The sequence below is a fragment of the Cyclopterus lumpus genome, chromosome 15 (genome assembly GCF_009769545.1).
Source record: "Cyclopterus lumpus isolate fCycLum1 chromosome 15, fCycLum1.pri, whole genome shotgun sequence".
Taxonomy (NCBI): domain Eukaryota; kingdom Metazoa; phylum Chordata; class Actinopteri; order Perciformes; family Cyclopteridae; genus Cyclopterus; species Cyclopterus lumpus.
Genome location: NC_046980.1, coordinates 21,281,209 through 21,301,126, shown reverse-complemented (window position 1 = coordinate 21,301,126; position 19,918 = coordinate 21,281,209). Strand labels below are relative to the sequence as shown.

General features: G+C 41.5%; 1 protein-coding gene across 1 annotated transcript; it reads right to left on the bottom strand.

The window, feature by feature from the left end:
• Positions 1 to 14,626: 14,626 nt before the first annotated feature.
• lbx1a (ladybird homeobox 1a) lies at positions 14,627 to 16,115 on the bottom strand. Its single transcript, XM_034552450.1, has 2 exons — positions 15,788 to 16,115; positions 14,627 to 15,159 (listed from the first exon to the last, which is right to left on the bottom strand). Exons 1-2 carry the CDS (start codon positions 16,113 to 16,115, stop codon positions 14,627 to 14,629), a joined length of 861 nt encoding a protein of 286 aa, XP_034408341.1.
• Positions 16,116 to 19,918: the final 3,803 nt, after the last annotated feature.

Below are 19,918 nucleotides of genomic sequence, written 5' to 3'. Positions count from 1 at the left end.
CAAAGATTGGCACTGGATGTCATTGAACATAATCTAGGGGTTTTGCAGAATCGTCCAATATCCCAATTCTTTTCTGCTAATAGTGGTGTTGCAACATACCGGTGATTATTAAAAACAAAATATTGATATTGTGATAATGTTATAGCCCGGCTCAAAGGGTGCAACAAAGATGAGTAGATAACAAGATGAATTAAAAGTATTAAATAGGCACATATAACAATATCCAAGCAAAACAAATGTGGAAAACCAGTAATCTGTTATGTAACTGTGTGTGAATGTGTGAAATTGTGTGACGCAAACAAAACCATAATGGCAGCTGCCACGTTGAGGTGGTGAGCTTTTATAGCTGAAACGTCATGTGGCTCATAACTATCGAGAAGAGATGAGGAACAAGGTAATCTCTCGCTCCACTTCCCTGAACTCATATTTTTAATGTAGTTCATTTGCCAAAATAGAAAACAATCGACAACCCCCACTCAATTATCAACCACCTGCACCCAGAATGCACCTGTGAAAACAGCTGTTAGCAGTTAGATCACTAACAATAGAGGCCAATTCTGGAGAGAGAGTTACTATAATGTATCTAATTTACAGTACAATAATGCAACTATGCTCATGTCATCTTCTGTTAAAGTAGTTGTGCCTGATATTGTTATGAGCAGATGAGTATTGTGAACAAACCCACTGCATTTGTGTTCATAGTCGATATTTAGTGTTTTATACTTATCACATCAGTGGGCAGCTGCCATGTGGAAACAGCTATTTATTTGATATATTTGTGTAAAGTTGTGATAACATTTTTAGTTTATATAGTTTTTATATAGGTTGTTTGTTTTTTTGCAAGATATTCTGTATTTTGCATATGTTTTGTTTTGTAAATTGTAACGAAGAAGGCGCTAGTTTCCTAAATCGTGTTTTAGCGATTACAAAAAACTGTCAAATGGAACATCTTTTAGTAGTTATTAAATATTAAATGTTATACACACTTGTTGTAGTTTTTGACAATATATCACATCATCAGTAGAAATAAGACTTTATATAAGAAGGGGAATTTGCTATTACTGTTATTACAGAAATTAAACATTGTAATTTCCTCATTATACTCTGAGCAGCTTCTCAGCTTTCTCACTGGAAAACACACTTTTAAATGAATGCAGCAACATGCCTTTAGTTCAAATTACCATAATCATACAAACATACTGCTTGTTGTCAAAGGTCATACATCAACATGCATAATTAACCAAGATGAAAAATGAAACACAGCACACACATATACATTTCCGTGGCATTAGCTCTGCAGGTCTTTGCATTTCAATGAGCTGTAATGAACCTCCACCTTTTATGAGTTGGCGGTGGAGGATGAGGGTTTTTTTATTAAACCTAAATGTACTTAAATGCAACATATCCTCCATGTCAAACTATATGAAAACAAACATCCATACCATGTTGGAATTTAGAGTCACATTTCTGATGTTTACTGAGGCTAGTTTCACTGAGAAGATGCCGGATTGAAAATAACATTTGCATTTGCCCGGTAGCTACTGGAGAATTCATGTTCTTTTCATTCATTAATTTATTTTTATTGCACCTTCCAAATATGGTTCAGAAATAGTGGGTGTGTGACTAATGCCTTGTTAAAGGTAGTGCAAAAATATCCTAAGTGATACATCATTAACTGCACTGATTGGCTGCAGACATGTCATTTTAGAGCTCAACACGAGAGACCTGACTGGACCTACTTCTGCCTTCAAAAATAGGTCATCTGAAGGAAGGAGATCATTTCAGAGCCATGATGTCATCTCCGGGCTTCAAGTCCAAGCAGCTCGCCTTGAGTGGTGATCGACTCTCGCTCTGTTCTGCTGCAATGGAAAAGTTGTATTCTACGGTTTGCTTTCTCCTCTTCACTGCCATAAGAACTTCCCATTATCTTATAAATAAACAAAAGAATCCAGGAGACATCCCATAATTAACAAAGATGTGTACAACGCACGGCATTTAAACCGGTGCTCTTGGAAAACAAACCTGCAGCAGAGTGGCCACAAGGAGCTGTTGACTGGAGTAAGTGCATGAACATACTTTTCATAGGTCTCAAAGGGGATGAAGAAAAATGACCCTGAAGTTGTTCTTTCAAACAGCATACGCAGGGAGGACACGCCCCCTTGTGGGTCACGGCGGTACACCGTTTATATTCCAAAATTCCAGCAGAGATCATAGTGGAATGGAGTGTTAACTAAATGGCCGGCATCTGTGTCAAAGGAACAACATAAAACGAGTAGAACGAGAGACCAAAGATAATCACTGGGTATCGCTCAGAAAACTCACAGTATACGTTCACCTCATTTAGCCTGAATAGACAAAACCAAGTGGCTGTGGCCAACATGGACAACCCACTAGGAGAACACACCACTGTGTCAACGTGGCCAACAACTAGAGCGGTAGACAGAGCTACACTACAGCCCTAACACAGGCACAAAACAGTAATTTCTTAATTAGAATGAGAAAAAAAAACTGACAGTGGTATAAAAGCAGCAAAATGTGTCTGAGCATGTCAAAGCCAAATGGGATGATCAGCCGGACACATGGAACTGTAGGAGAAAGACGCAGAGAGATTTGACTAAAACATAGGATTAAAGATGAAAACAGGAATATTGTCTGACACTAAAAAGAGACTTCCTCATTCCTCAATTAATGTATACGTAACAAACAGGGAGAAATCTTTTGTAAATGATTAAATACTAATAATTTATCAGTCAATCTGGTTAGCAGCATTATAATTTACCTGGTTTATGAAAAGCTATACACACACACACACACACACACACACACACACACACACACACACACACACACACATACATTAATTTCTTGTCGACTTACCTGAACCTTAAACCAAGTCTTCACCTTAACATGCCTTTGTCCCCGTTTTGTCCCCCTTAAAAAGAGGGTCCCCAGAATGTAACTGTGAATTCATATTAATGTCCCCATATGACAGGTAAAATGCACAATGACACACACACACACACACACACATTTACATCAGATAGATATCGATATTTTTGTGTTATGCACATAACATGCCCAACCCTCATGGGTTAATAAAAAATAAAAAATACAGCTACAATGGTCACATTTAATTAAGCTTAATTCAATTTAAAAATGACAATTTACTTCTCCGTTCTGTCTTAAACAACATATTCTGTCTTCTCTCCCAGGCCTGGAAAATAAAATCGGCTAGAAAAAAAGGTTCCTTTCCTGAAGCACAACTCACGTTTTTTTCATAGTCATCTAGCCAAAAGAAGTCAACATAAATGAAAGTCATTGTACTAAAGATGACATTGCTTAAGTCCTCGTAGATAGGACAGTAAGACACCTCATTCCTGAGCTCCCACAGCAAACAGAGTGTCTCTAGGGGTTACGGTAATGTTCCTGAGCGTAACTGTTCACATAGAAATCTTTGTCTTTTGTTTAAGTTGCACTTAGTTCTGCACAATAGTTATTCTTTATGAGGTCGCATATATCAACAGACCAGTAGAGTCAAACTGGGTTTTTCTCTTAGCACGAGAAACAGTTTGGTCCTAATCTCCTGAATATCACAAAGTAACCTGTTCTGGAAAATTAATGACAAATCGTTTATATTAAACAGAGATTTTAAAACCCTGAGCCCGGGGATGGTCATGGAAAATGTCCCATTGAATTATCTTTTCAGTTAGTCTCTAATCAGACATCTTCAGAAGTCTATTCCAACATCCAAGCATTTGAGACTTATGTCTGATGGTTGGAGGTTCCCAACCCCCCCCCCCCCCCCCCCCCCCCCCCCCCCCCCCCCCCCGCCCACCTCCCACACCCACTAATGGCCAAAACAGAAGTAGATTTGTGAACCCCAAACCTCAGAAGCATAGTCAGACACAGGACATACATGTGAATTATAGAGCTGTTTATACATATGGAATTCTAGATTACCACAATGTTGAACTTTGCTACAGTCTGATCTAGAGCATTGACAGCTTCTTTAAATGTCATGTTGGGAGTAATGCCAAGATATGCATACTGGTCAGTGTATGACAGCACTTCAAAACAACTGAACTTCTCTCACATGATTTTTTGTCTAAAATGTAATCTTTGTGTTTTGTCTTGATTTCCAGCAGCGCTGCGCAACAATGTTCAGCATCGTCTTCTCATCTTTTTCCTGTTCAGGAAGTAGAACTACATCATTCACATATAATAATATGGCCATCGTCTGAATTTAATTAACTTTATCACCCAGATTAAAAGCTTTCATTTGAAGAGCTAAGTCATTCGTATGAATGGAAACCAATGTTGGAGACAACACTTCTCCTTGGTTCACACCAAATTGTTGAAATCAATAAAACAAAGACATGTAGAACTATTCTCCTCAATATGTGCACGTGGAGGGGAAGTGACAACATAGATATGATCAATACATGTTCTGGCTTTTTCTGAATCCACCTTGCTTGTCCACAAGAAAACTTGGTGATTTACGAGTCTGCCATGTAAAAGTGAAGAATATAATAGGATGGACATAATATACCCCTCTACCTGAGAGGCATCTTTTTTTTTAAAGATTTCTTCTGCCACTGTGTCAGAATAAAACGACACTGAGACAACTCATACAACACTTTCAACATCCTTGTGGGAAATATCGCCAATTCCAGTAGCTTTCTTCAGTTTGCATTTATCTATTATTATATGCATTTCTTTACCTCTTCAACAGAAAGGTTAGCATTCAGAAACACACTACGATGACTTTAATTTCAGATTCCATTACCTCTTTTATATGCTTCCCTTTAAAACGACATCCTTTCCCCATTTAGTAGGACATCCTCAGATGTAGTAAGATGGATTAACCACAAGGTGTCAGTAGAGGAACAGCAGAATGGTCATGAGTGAACGTTACTGTGAGGAGGACCACCACCACCACAGGTCCAGTAACAGACAGCAGCTGAGCTCTCTGGGAAACACTAGCATTATAGGGGAATATGTCCTGTTTCCCCTAAAGTATACATTCTCAGTGCAGCCTCAGAGTCAAACCAACAATTCAGAGTTGTTTTTATTTTACTTATCTGTTTCAAATCAGCAATTTCCTTTTTCCTTAGATTCTACTCGTAAAAGATCGTAATGGCACACATGACGATCAAGCTCTGAAAGGATTCCCACCTAGGACCAGAGGCACAAAAACAATCATGCGGTTCCAAATATAAAAGTGTTTGTCATTTTAAAGAGAAAATTGTAAATATACATATACATTTTTATGATTTCCGCCGGGAGATTTGGGGCTAAACATGGACATCAGTAGCTATTCAAAGTACACACAAAGTACATGTCATGAAATGTGTCTCTCAAAAACTGTTTTCTTTCAAGATGATTCATGAGGTGTGGTGTTTAACGCATTAGTAGTTGTTAGTCATTGGTAATAGATATAATTTATATAAGATAAGTATTACATTAATTTACGTTAAGAGTGATGAGATGTAACTACATTACGTTTAGTCATAGTTACCAGGGTGTGATTGAAAGGGGTATCACATTACAAATGTTGGAAGAGTTCAAGTTATATGTGGAAAAGAATCTCGTAGAAGACTGAATGGTTTGTCAGTTCAAGCCTGCACCGACAGCTGATACAGAGAGGACGGTTTTTTCTGTTTTTTCTGGGAGTTTTTCCTGATCCGATGTGAGGTCCTGGGACAGGGATGACATATGTGTACAGATTGTAAAGCCCTCTGAGGCAAATTTGTAATTTGTGATATTGGGCTATACAAAATAAACAGAGTTTATTAATAAATAGAGTTATCAAGCTCCTCTTTTATGGAACCAGCTTCCACTTTCAGTCCGGGAGGCAGACTAAGTCACCTCATTTAAGAGTAGACTTAAGACTTTCCTCTTTAATGGTTCTTATAGTTAGGGCTGAATCAGGTTTGTCCTGGTCCAGCCCCTAGATATGCTGCTATAGGCTTACAGGCTGCTGGGGGATGTTTTAGGATACACTGAGCACCTATCTCATCTTCTCTCTCTCCTTATGGATGAATTCACGTCTCTTCATTGCACCTTACGTAGTCTTTGTGCCTTCTCACCTCACAGGGTCCATTGGACCTCGCTGTGTCTGAAGTTTGTCCTGGCTCCTGGGTCCTGCCTATGACTCCTTGCCCCAGCTTCCTGCATCCGGCCCCTAGGCCATGGTCAGGGCCTAGCCTCCTTCCTCATTGGCCCACCTTTCTTTGTGCCTCATGCCTCATTGGCCTCGCCTCCTTTGTGTTGCCTCCTGCATAATGGGCCGGCCTCCTGCCTTCGTGGCCCTGCCTCCTGCCATGGCCCTGCTGATGCGCCTGCCCCCCCCTCCTCCTCTCTACCTCCTTCTGTTTCATGGATTGTGGAGGTCTGGATCGTGATCCATGCCTACTACTCATTATTCATACATTGTCATGTTCATTGAATGTGTTGTAACTCTGTAACTCTGTTCATCTGGTCACATGACATCTATTGCTTCTGTCCAGGGGAGAGGGATCCTCCTCTGTTGATCTACTTAAGGGTTCTTCCCTTTTTTCCCTGTGAAAGGTTTTTTTCTGTTTTTTTGGGAGTTTTTCCTGATCCGATGTGAGGTCAAAGGTCAGGGATGTCGTATGTGTACAGATTGAGGCAAATTTGTAATTTGTGATTTTGACCTATACAAAATAAACTGAATTGAATTGAATTGGGGGGTCGTTCATTGGGTGACTTTGATCCTGATGGCGGCTTCCCAGTCTCCTACTGTCTTTAAACCTCTCCCATGGTCAGTCCCTAACCCTTAACCGAGTAATTACACCTTTAGTGGAAATGTAGTTGTACAGAGCTGTTTGCCAGCTGCTCAGCCTTTCAGCCAACATGGACCAGAAGTCATTTGCTGATGAAGACTACCTGTCGTTCCGTCTGAAGACCATCTACGGTCTTTTCTATGAGAGTAGAGTCAAACTAGGTAGACAATCTTTTACCATGTGATTTTCCTTGTGAAAATGGTAAATTCAATACATGTTAAATGCAATAAATACAACAGGCAACACAATTATGCATTTTCTGCTATCGTTGAGAGCCTATAGAGAAGTCCTGTGTCATTGGAAGAAATGTCAACCAGCTTAATGTGAAAGTAAGTACAACATATTTAAAAGCCTTTTGTTTAATGTTGGTATATCATGATGAACCAGAGGTTAGAGTTGACACTTGTTGTCAAACTAATGTAGACTCTTTGAACAAAATGTACTGTCATGTATGTCAGGGTTATCTCCACGTATGCTGTCATAAAGAATAATAAGCCAGCCACTCTGTGAGTTCAGAACACAAGTTTATGAAGACCTTCAAAACAGGATGAATTTAGTCCACACTTAGTCTCTATGGTTGGTTGCCTTGAGACGATCACAGATCGGATCGCTTCCTTCATCCTCCAGGTCACAGGAGAGCTGTCCGTCCTGTTGAATGGCTCACTGAAGATACGCTGTCCAATGTGTGTGTGTGTGTGTGTGTGTGTGTGTGCATCGTCGGCGTGGGGGCACACTACAGACACATGCCTGCCATTCTTTGCCCGCGGAACTACCACAGCAGCTGTTCCCCATGCAGCTTACAGAGGGGAACCGAGGAGCCGGGACTCTCCGTCCAGCTCGTCTGTCATCGTCGCATTATTAATGGGACGGTATTGTTAGAGAGCGAAGTTTCGTCTCATGTGTTACGGGGGATGGCGGAACGATCGGATCCAGGCCGCAACTAAAACGTTCGTACAAGAATAGTGGGTCTGAATAAAGAAAGAAGTGGAATGTAGAGTGGAGCAGATGCAGGAGGAGACCAAGACCAAAAACCACGACTTGGATAGAAACTATCTGACGAGAGGATGAAGTGCAGGTGGAGAGATGGGAGGAGAAGCTCAACGGGCATGAGGTGATCAGGAAGGGAGCTGATTGGCTGGGCAGAACCAACAAGGCTGATTCAGAGCAGGTGTGGAGAAGGGCAAAGGAGGGAGACTCCAGAACACAGAAGACTATTCACTCACACACTGAGTTGATTTGACAAATCCCATTCCACTGCAACTTCCTCTTTATTTTGATGCGTTATGATCCCAGACTGTGTATAAGAAGTGGACGTAGTCGTGACATCACCCGTTGGTTTGGCCTTGAGTTCGGTGATTTCGCCGTCGTCATCTTGGAATACGTCTGTCGCCATCTTGGTTTCTTTGTATCCAATGAACGGAAGTGACTATGTTTGGACTGCGGAGGAGTGGCTTAGAGACACCGTATAGGCTCTGGTAGCAGCAGCGACCTGTCAATCACAGTAAGCCCGCCCTACATACTTTTCTTTATGGTCTGTTTGACTCTAAATGGATTACCATTTACTAAATGAACATCACGCTGTATTGAAGAAGACTTGAAACTAGAGATTGAGACCATAAACTCATGTTCACAATGAGGTAATAAATCAAGAGAGAAGTAGGGTCATTTTCTCATAGACTTCTTTACAATCAGACATATTTCTGGAGGAGTCGCCCCCTGTGGGTCAATAGAAAGAATGCAAGTTTTAAGACACTTGCGCATAGCTTTACTTATCAGAAGTTTGCCGCTTGGTTGAAATGTTACACACCGGCCCTTTAATTCAATATTTTAAATGCTGGCGGATGCTTTCAAACTACTTATTGCAGCCCCAAAAAAAGTTAACACTGGGCTTCACCTGCCACTGCCTGCTTATGTTCGCATATACAGTACAGTTGATGTTAGTGCATACACACATGTGAAGTATTCTGCTTGCATCAACACATCAACAACCGTGTTGACGTACAAAAAGGTTTTTACTTCCGCACATTAATTTACATTCATCAATACACTTGGATTTACACACAGGTGACCCCCACGAGCCTGTACTGTACATACAGAGGCTTAATACACACACACACACACACACACACACACACACACACACACACACACACTGTAAATCCCAGGCGGCTCTGACAGGCCACATTCAGAAGAGCCTGCTCAGCATGAACACATCATAAAAGTGGACATGCAATTTCTGTTTTCACCAAATAGCCAGCCGAGCTCGTTCTGCATCCCTGACTTTAATACACTCGACAAGCAGCTTAGCAGCCGGGGAGAGAGAGAGAGCTCAGGCCCTTAGGGCGAGAGCTAGTGTATGTGAACAGAGAGAGAGAGAGAGAGAGGTAGAGTGAGTTATGCCTGGGAGCACTGCTAAATCCATTTCTCCATCTGAATTATCAACGAGAATTTGATTAATATGCAAATTCAGAGGGGGGAGGGAGAACTTTTGGGATAATTCTCTTTGTGGATAGTAATTAATCACCGGTTAAAGTAAATTAATACATATATCAATTTTGTCAGGGACACGCTTAGTTCAATAGCCCGTAAAATTGAAGTTTGAAGTGTTAAGGGGCTCTACAGGAACGTTATAACTAAAACTTTCAAATCTGCCCTATTTAGTGATCAATCAAGCCGTGCCCTGCGGCAAAGGCAGCTCATTTCTTCAGCTGCATCCGGACACTCAAACACACACTGCTGCTCCGTCAGAGCTGCAGCCGACTCCCACGATCACACCGCAGCACAGCATGGAATAGAGTAAGACAGGACACTTTAGGACAGCACAGGACAGCATGGAATAGAGTAAGACAGGACAGCACAGGACAGCATAGGACAGCATGGAATAGAGTAAGACAGAACACTTTAGGACAGCACAGGACAGCATGGAATAGAGTAAGACAGGACAGCACAGGACAGCATAGGACAGCATGGAATAGAGTAAGACAGAACACTTTAGGACAGCACAGGACAGCATGGAATAGAGTAAGACAGAACACTTTAGGACAGCACAGGACAGCATGGAATAGAGTAAGACAGAACACTTTAGGACAGCATAGGACAGCATGGAATAGAGTAAGACAGGACAGCACAGGACAGCATAGGACAGCATGGAATAGAGTAAGACAGGACAGCACAGGACAGCACAGGACAGCATGGAATAGAGTAAGACAGGACAGCACAGGACAGCACAGGACAGCATGGAATAGAGTAAGACAGGACAGCACAGGACAGCACAGGACAGCATGGAATAGAGTAAGACAGGACAGCACAGGACAGCATAGGACAGCATGGAATAGAGTAAGACAGAACACTTTAGGACAGCACAGGACAGCATGGAATAGAGTAAGACAGGACAGCACAGGACAGCATAGGACAGCATGGAATAGAGTAAGACAGGACAGCACAGGACAGCATAGGACAGCATGGAATAGAGTAAGACAGGACAGCACAGGACAGCATAGGACAGCATGGAATAGAGTAAGACAGAACACTTTAGGACAGCACAGGACAGCATAGGACAACATGGAATAGTGTAAGACAACATAATGCCGCATAGGACAGCCCAACATATGACAACACATCATAGGACAGCATGGGAAAGCATAGTACAGCATAGTACAGCATGGGACAGCATAGTACAGCACGGGACAACATAGTACAGCATGGGACAGCATAGGACAGCATAGGACAGCATAGTACAGCATAGTACAGCATAGGACAGCATAGTACAGCATGGGACAGCATAGTACAGCATAGTACAGCATGGGACAGCATAGTGCAGCATAGTACAGCATGGGACAGCATAGGACAGCATGGGACAGCATAGGACAGCATAGGACAGCATAGTACAGCATAGGACAGCATAGTACAGCATGGGACAGCATAGGACAGCATGGGACAGCATAGGACAGCATAGGACAGCATAGTACAGCATAGGACAGCATAGTACAGCATGGGACAGCATAGGACAGCATAGTACAGCATGGGACAGCATAGTACAGCATAGGACAGCATAGGACAGCATAGTACAGCATAGAACAGCATGGGACAGCATGGGACAGCATAGTACAGCATGGGACAGCATAGTACAGCATAGGACAGCATAGTACAGCATGGGACAGCATGGGACAGCATAGTACAGCATAGGACAGCATAGTACAGCATAGTACAGCATAGGACAGCATAGTACAGCATGGGACAGCATAGTACAGCATGGGACAGCATAGGACAGCATAGTACAGCATAGTACAGCATAGGACAGCATAGTACAGCATAGGACAGCATAGTACAGCATGGGACAGCATAGGACAGCATAGTACAGCATAGGACAGCATAGTACAGCATAGGACAGCATAGTACAGCATGGGACAGCATAGGACAGCATAGTACAGCATAGGACAGCATAGTACAGCATGGGACAGCATGGGACAGCATAGGACAGCATAGTACAGCATAGGACAGCATAGTACAGCATGGGACAGCATGGGACAGCATAGGACAGCATAGGACAGCATAGTACAGCATGGGACAGCATGGGACAGCATAGGACAGCATAGTACAGCATAGGACAGCATAGTACAGCATGGGACAGCATAGCGCAACATCAGGCAGAGCACAGGACATCATAGAATAGAATAGGACAGCAAAGTACAGTACAGCCTAGACCAGCACAGCATAAAAGAGCAGAGAACAGTATCGGACAGCTCAGCTTAGAACAGCATAAAACAGCATTGCAAAGTACAGTACAGCATAGCACAGCACAGGATAGGACAGGATAGCACAGTACAGCACAGCATAGCACAGCACAGCATAGAATAGAATTAAAGAGCACAGCATAGAATAGAATGGAACAGAATGGGACAGCACAGCCTGGAAGCGGAAATCACAGGACAGGAAACCACTACAATGTAAAGCATTTTAATGCTAAAATGGTTAACTATAACCATAATAATAATGACTGCATGTTATTATTATATTTGTAACAATATAATCATTATTTTAAATAATAACGGCAATAATAGTAACAATAATAATAATAATAATAATAATAGATAGATACGTACTTTATTGATCCCCTAAGGGAAATTCAGGATCCAAGTAATAATAATAGGAGAAGTATTAGACATGATATTAAATTGCAATGAAGATCATAAAGGATTGATTTATTATTCATAATATATATAAAGCAGTATTTATTCTTGTAATGAAATTTGGCTTTCTACTGCATTATTATTGTTGTTATTTATCAAGTCATCAAATCCATATAATAGATGGCTGCACCAGATATTAGTCACGAAAAAAACCAGTTTGACAGTTGACTGTCTTATGCGCATAAAACAAGACTGACATTGAATTTGAAAATTTACTTTGGATTGTATGAAAATAACTAACTGTTATTGCTATTATTAATAATATAATATAAATCGTATTATTGATAATAATAATAAATGATTAATATATTTATTATTATAGTATTATTAAAAACGGTGCTGACATCCATGGGGAATTGGATAATAATTCAAATAACAATACAGTACTTGACAAGATAAAATGTACAACATTTAAACATAATAATAAAAAATATACTACTATTACTACGACTACTACTACTACTAATAATAATGATATTGTTTGTAGTAGACATAGCATGTTAAGGCTGTACTTGATGTAATAATAATGACGAATATTACGCTTGAAGATAAACATATTTGTCATTATGTTGGCAGGCCCCAGATGGTAGCAGCCAGTTGTTTAGAGGTCCGCAGAAGAGAAAAAGAGGGGGGGCGGGGGGGGGGGGGGGGGGGGGGGGCGGGGTCAGGACCAGTTGTTTAAGCAGGGGGCCATGCATCAAACTTCAATTTTCCGGCCGATTGAATAAATGATTCTTCTCTCTCTTTATGTGTGTGCGTGTGTGTGTGTGTGTGTGTGTGTGTGTGTGTGTGTTTGTCCCCCTCCCCCTTTAAAGAAACACGGTTTCGAGCAGTGTGCTCCCTGCTTACTAATGAAAACCTAAAACACTCACAGAATGTCCATGTGCCTGAAATACAGACACATAGTGTGCACATTGTAGAAGATTAAGGACATTAAATATATATTTTTCTACATATTTTTCCTGTCTTTATTTATGAACTGTGCATTTGCGACTTATGCATTTAATTTCATATACAGTCGTTCTACTAAGAATGTATTTTTAAAACATAAGCTGACCACTTATGTGAATGTGTGCTTGAGGTTTTGTTTTTGCAACGGGTCCTTTATTTTATCATTTATATTATCATCTCGTTCATGGGAATAATACGTTGGAGGAAAAGGGCATCATCTAAAAATAATATGATGTGTTAGTTTGCAATAAAAAGCTCCATCTGAGCAATGAAGAAGACCAAAAGATGCAAAAAAAGAAATGGACCCTGAGTAATGATTTGATTTTCTTGTCAAATAAGTATACGTATTTTTATTTACATTATTTAATTTGTACTTAATTGAATATTCTAATGGAATGAAAGAAACAATTACGTAAATTCGACAAAAAATAGAAAATTATTTTGTAGCAGTCGTCGTTTCAATAAGTCACAGATAAAAAAAAAGTTCTTCCGTATATGTAGTTATGTATTTGTTTAGCTTACATGAGCAACGCGCAGCAGACAGCTGAGGAGGAGCAGATGAAGTGTCTGACCAAGAGCTTCAAGTCAATATACGTCCAGCCCTCTCGCGACCGGGCCCACGGAGCCCCGCATTCACATTCATAACGCCGGCGAGCGTGTCCGCTTTTATGTGCGCCACAAAAGGGAGAGGCCACGTGGTTGAAAAGGAACGGGTTAAGTCAATCCATCACGGTGACTCGTAACTGAGAAGAGAACCCTTAAAACCATATGGCCTCGGAGAACACTCCTCATGGCGGCCCCTTTGTGTGCGGAGACCCGCCGGGCCGGTGCGCGCAGGGAGGACCGCTTGTCTCCGTATTGCGCGCTGCTGGAGAGCGGCCCTCAGGGGGAACACACGCACACACACACACACACGCACACACGCACACACACACGCGCGCGCACACACACGCACACACACACACACACACATTGAAAAAAAAGAAAACACACGCAGGAGGTCAGAAGGCAAGTTGCACAATTATTATATATATATATATATATATATATATATATATATATGCTAGAAATTAATTCCATGGAATATAATAAATAGAAATGTGCGAAAAGGCTTAATATCGGAAACGTTTTTTATTATTATTATTAATATTATTTTACATCGTAAGTCGTTTACATTACAATTTATACAGGCGTTCTGTTTATCCTAAAGGCACTTAAAGGGTTGTACAAAGTATTATAAATATATTAAAATCGGGATTTATTACAAGATATTAGCACATGTTCTGCGTGTGATTACCATTTCAGAACAATTAAGATGCGGGGGAAGAAAGAGTGTATCAAAAAGTGATTTGCAGAAGAAACCTTTTCATTCTTTTGTTCACCGTCAGCTCCAACGCAAACATGCCGGGGCATAACGCAGTGATTGTGGGCAGAACACCTGCGTGTGCGCGTCCTCGCCTCGTTCCTTTCTGAATGTCTCTGTGGCGCATCCTCTGGAGCGCGCGCCCTGTTCTTCTGCAGCAAGCAGCGGGCCTGCACGGCTTCTTCTCTCAGTCCTAAAGCACCGACACTGTGGTGGGTTTGCTACCGCGAGTAAAGGATGAAATCCTCGTGAAGAAAAGAGTTTCCTGTCCGCAAACATCGGGTTATTTCTTCTTCTTCTTCCTCTTCTTCCTTTTTTTAGTCATCCACGTCAATCTCCTCATCTTCATCCTCCGAGCAACACTTGCTGCTCAGCCGGTCTGTGCACCACGACGACGCTGGTGAGGGAGGCGACGCACGCGCTCTGCTGTAGTCGAGGCCCTCGGCGGTGTCGCACCGGGACCGCGACGAGACCGGCTCGGGTCCCGCACGGCAGGGCGCGGATGCGATCCCCCCGGCCAGAACGCCGGCCGCGCACTTCTCCAGCTCGGCCAGCTTGGAGAGCTTCTCGAGGGCCACGTTGCCCGAGACCTTGGCGGACTCAACGTCCGCCTTCATCTCCTCCAGGTCTCGCTTGAGCTTGGCCCTCCGGTTCTGAAACCAGGTGATGACCTGCGCGTTGGTCAGGCCGAGCTGCTGGGCGATCTGGTCCCGGTCCGCCGGGCTCAGGTACTTCTGGTACAGGAAGCGCTTCTCCAGCTCGTAGATCTGGTGGTTGGTGAACGCCGTGCGGGATTTCCGCCTTTTTTTGGGGTTGTTCCTCTGGCCGAAGACCGTCAGACCGTCCCGGCCTGGGAGAAAGAGACACATTAGGTCATAGGTGACACAACAATAAGCCGTAAGCAATGCACCTACGTCCCAAGAAACACTTCAGAGCTCCTCGAGTAAAACTGCTGAAGCAAAATAAAAATAATAAATATATATATATATTTTTTTTTTAACCGAGTCAGTATGATCAATGCAAACAGTTTTCGTTTGTTTACTGATACAAACAGTATCACGTTTTGGGCTGTATTTCATTTGAAGATTTAATTTTTCACGAATGCCTTAATTCAATAATATTATACATTATACTCTGGTGCTACACTAAATTAATAATGAATCGAATATTAACGCAATTATCCACTTTTATTCTAATAATATAATTTATTTATTCTAATAATATTCATTTTTTTAACGCAATTATTAATGAACGAATAATAATAATAATAATAATAATATAGTAAAATAATAAAAGGAAACAACTATAAACTATTACAAAAGTCCGCGCGAATGTTTCTTTCCCTTAACGCGGTGTCCAACTTTATTTGTTTTTTCTATATTATTTTCTAACCTGATTTCAGAAAAGGAAACACTGCTGCTACAATACTAGTGCACATAATAGGCGAGCATAGACACATATAAAAACAAGTGCTTTACCCTCTGCGGCCTGCAGCACGCTGACCTCGAGGCCCTTGAAGGTTTTGCTGGCCAGTTCCTCCAGCGCGCAGAGCGGGGAGGTCTGACTGAGCAGCGCCCGGCCGGACAGGCCGTGGCAAGCCGAGGGCAGCTTCTCTTCGAGGGAGACGTGGTGCGCTGCGCCGCCCAGGGAGTAGCTCCTCCTCACGGACGGCTTGTTGAGGATGTCCTCGATGCCGAAAGGTGTCAGCGGCTTGTTGGAGTTGGCCGGCGGCGGCAGCTGGTCCAGCGGACTGCGCCTCCGCTCTCCAAGCACCGCCGGACACTTGGAGTCGTCCCTGGAGGTCATGGCGGTCTCACGCGGTTGAGGGTAGGGGGAGTGGGAGGGTCACACCTGACCACGGCGTTGTTCGGAAAAAGAGCTATTCTAAAAAATTTTTTAAAAAAAAGGCCGACAATGTTGTGCTGGAGGCGGTGGAACGGAGAGGTAACCGGGGGCCGGTGAAGATGATCCGCAGCTCGGATCACAGGTGCGTCTCCGGCCGCATGTCGGCCGCCGAGCTGCAGGCTGCGGGGCACACTTCTGACTTGCGGTTCCTCCGCGTCTCCGAGACACTTTTCCGGGGGTGACGCCGCGCGGCGAGGTGCGAACCGACCCGAACGCGATGCACCAAGAGCAGCAGCGATTGACCAACAGTAACAAGTTATCGCCGACTGGAAGGCAATCAATTACTCCCTCTCCCTCTCTCCCTGTCTACCTTTCTTTCCCCCCCCCCCTCCGCCCCCATCTCTCAGCCAGATAACGGGGAGCGGTAATTAGAGGGGGCACCGCGGAGGGGAGGGAGGAGTCCAATTAGAAAGTAGAGCGGGCCCACTTAACACTTTTTCTCTCTTAAATTAGATAATTTGTCACAAAGAAACAAACAAGCAAATGTCCCCCCCCCCCCTTCCCATCCCCCTCCTGCGTGGATCTTCGGACCAATTACGCTCAGAAACGCGAATGATGAATCCCCTCACTCCGCGCGTGGAGAGTGAGGGAGAGCGCGCTGTGTTCTGTGAGGAGAGAGAGAGAGAGAGAGAGAGAGAGAGAGAGAGAGAGAGAGAGAGAGAGAGAGAGAGAGAGAGAGAGAGAGAGAGAGAGAGAGAGAGAGAGAGAGAGACATATATAGATACAGCTTGAGAGAGGCAGAGTGACAGAGGAGAGGAGGGCATCGCCACCCCGAGCACCCTCCACAAAGCACCGTGACATAACTCACGGAGGGCCGGTGGAAGAAAAAAAAAAAAACTCTCGCTGCTGATCACCATGTAGGACACAATTATTAGGATACTTTTGTGATTTGAGATATCAGGAAAATACCTGGACAAGTCGTCCAGAAACGTGAATCTGTTTTTTTGTGCAATATCTAAAAGAAAATCCTGAAATCCTGATTAAGCAATAACCCAAACTGGTTCCTCATAAAACCCTCAGATGTTGTCTCTCTGCTCTGTAGTTTGTGTTCCATCACTTCTGTTCATTTTGCTGCTGGTAAATGAATGTTTAAATGATGGTTGTCATCAAGGAGTCGGATCTCACAGTAGTAAACGCAGCCGGGCGTTCGATTCCAACTTTTGATATTCGATATGTTTTAGTCTGAGTCATATAATACAGCAGGTCAGTTGTGCCAGACCATAGTTGCTTTATATTTAGAATGGATTCCGTAATGTCAGATAGTACATTTGATTTATTCTTATCATGTAAACAAAAAAAGTACAATCTAAGTGCCCTAATTGGTAACATTTTCTATAACGCCCCTACAATAAATTATTAACATGCTTATAATGTTTTAAATCAGCTTATATAATTATAGTTATAAGCACTCATTCATTCTCATCATAATGAAAACAAGTAATCAAAAATAATTATAAAAGCATTTTATAATGACTTACAATGTCATGATTTCGTTTAGCATGGATCAGTGTTATTTTGCATGGTTTAATATGTTATCTTTGTTTTCACAGTACGTTATAACATGATTATTCTAAGTGGTAATTGTTTGCTTTGAGTAAAGGGAAATATGTGATTACATTTTGCAAAAACATTGTAAAAATAATCTTTACTTTACTGAAAGTACACAATGACCACTTAAAAGAACTTAGAAGCACATTAAAATGCATACAAATTGTGATTTTTAACGCATTATGAAAAGACGATCATGTATTATAACAATGGGGGTTTTAAAACACTGTTTTCTTTGCAAAAACTAAATGTCAGTGACCATGCAGCAGTTCTGAATTATAGTATACTTGACCTTGTAAGTCATTATAAAATGCTTAATTTATTATGATTATTGTTATAACTCATTAAGAATATTCCCATGTGCTTATAATTATACGGTTCTATAAGAAGATTACAACACATTATGCCGATGTTTCTAACGAGTTATAGACAATAAAAGACCTCAAATTAACAGTTTCATCTTATTAGGTATGAACTGTCATTCTTGAAAGAATATCGACAATTAAACTGATGATTTTGCTACAAAATTAGAAAACACATATAAATACAGTCAACATGAAACAGTTGTATACATTTTGCCCTTGCCTTTATGGTAGTTAATTTATTTTTATTTGTAATAAAACATGTTGATGCAAGTGATCCTCACCCCATGGGGGTTAATGCATTTATAGCAGTAATCTAACAGATACTGTGGATGGATGGATGGAGATAGGTAGGTAGTAGATAGTTAGATAGGTATATATATATATATATATATATATATATATATATATATATATATATATAGAGAGAGAGAGAGAGAGAGAGAGAGAGCGAGAGAGAGAGAGAGAGAGAGATAGATAGATAGATAGATAGATAGATAGATATATAGATAGATAGGTAGGTAGATAGATAGGTATATATATATATATATATATATATATATATATAGATAGATATATCTATATATACCTACCGACCTACCTACTATCTATCTATCTATCCATCTATCTATCTATCTATCTATCTATCTATCTATCTATCTATCTATCTATCTATCTATCTATCTATCTATAGATAGATAACTAAATAGGTTGGTAGGTAGATAGATAGATAGATAGATAGATAGATAGATAGATAGATAGATAGATAGATAGATAGATAGATAGATAGATAGATAGATAGATAGGTAGATAGATAGATAGATAGATAGATAGATAAGGAGGTAGATATATAGATATATAGGGAGGTAGATAGATATATAGTGAGGTAGATAGATAGATAGATAGATGTATATATAAATAAGTAGGTAGATAGATAGAAAGATAGATGTATATATATAGATATATAGGGAGGTAGATATATAGATGTATAGGGAGGTAGATATATAGATATATAGGGAGGTAGATAGATAGATAGATGTATATAGAAATAAGTAGGTAGATAGATAGAAAGATAGATATATATATATATAGATATATAGGGAGGTAGATATATAGATGTATAGGGAGGTAGATATATAGATATAGGGAGGTAGATAGATATATAGTGAGGTAGATAGATAGATAGATAGATGTATATATAGATAAGTAGGTAGATAGATAGAAAGATAGATGGATAGAGTTTGTCCATTAGTCGCCCTAAGGCTAAACATTTAGTAGCAGGCCATAAAAAGGCTGGATGAGTGATTAGGGGAGTTTAGGGAGGCCATCTGCAGTCACAGCCTTTTGGAGCTCTGACAAAGTCCTCGGACAGTTTTATTTCGTAATTTACTCCTGCATTGGTCATGCTGTGACATTTGATTACACGCCTAGTCTTGGATCTTTTCACAGCGGGCCTCCCGCCTGCACACCTCGCCCGTTTCATTCTCCATCGGTGAGCTCAACATCCGCACTGATGGATGCGATGTCTTCACCCGATACCCGCTCCCAAATGGAGAAACATTCACTTTTCCACGTAGGTTTTAATTTCATCTTTGGGAAGTGCAAAGTGCCGACCCGGCCCCCCCCCCCCCTAGCCGCTCTGCTGTAAATACGGACCCCTGTGGCTGCACGGGCCGACACTGATGCTGCTAACATTAAAGAGCTGCTCAGATCTGTGAAAGGAAACAGCCTTAGTTCTCCCATGTTTGTGACTGTAACTCTGAACTACAATTAGCACGAGCGCTAAATGATGTT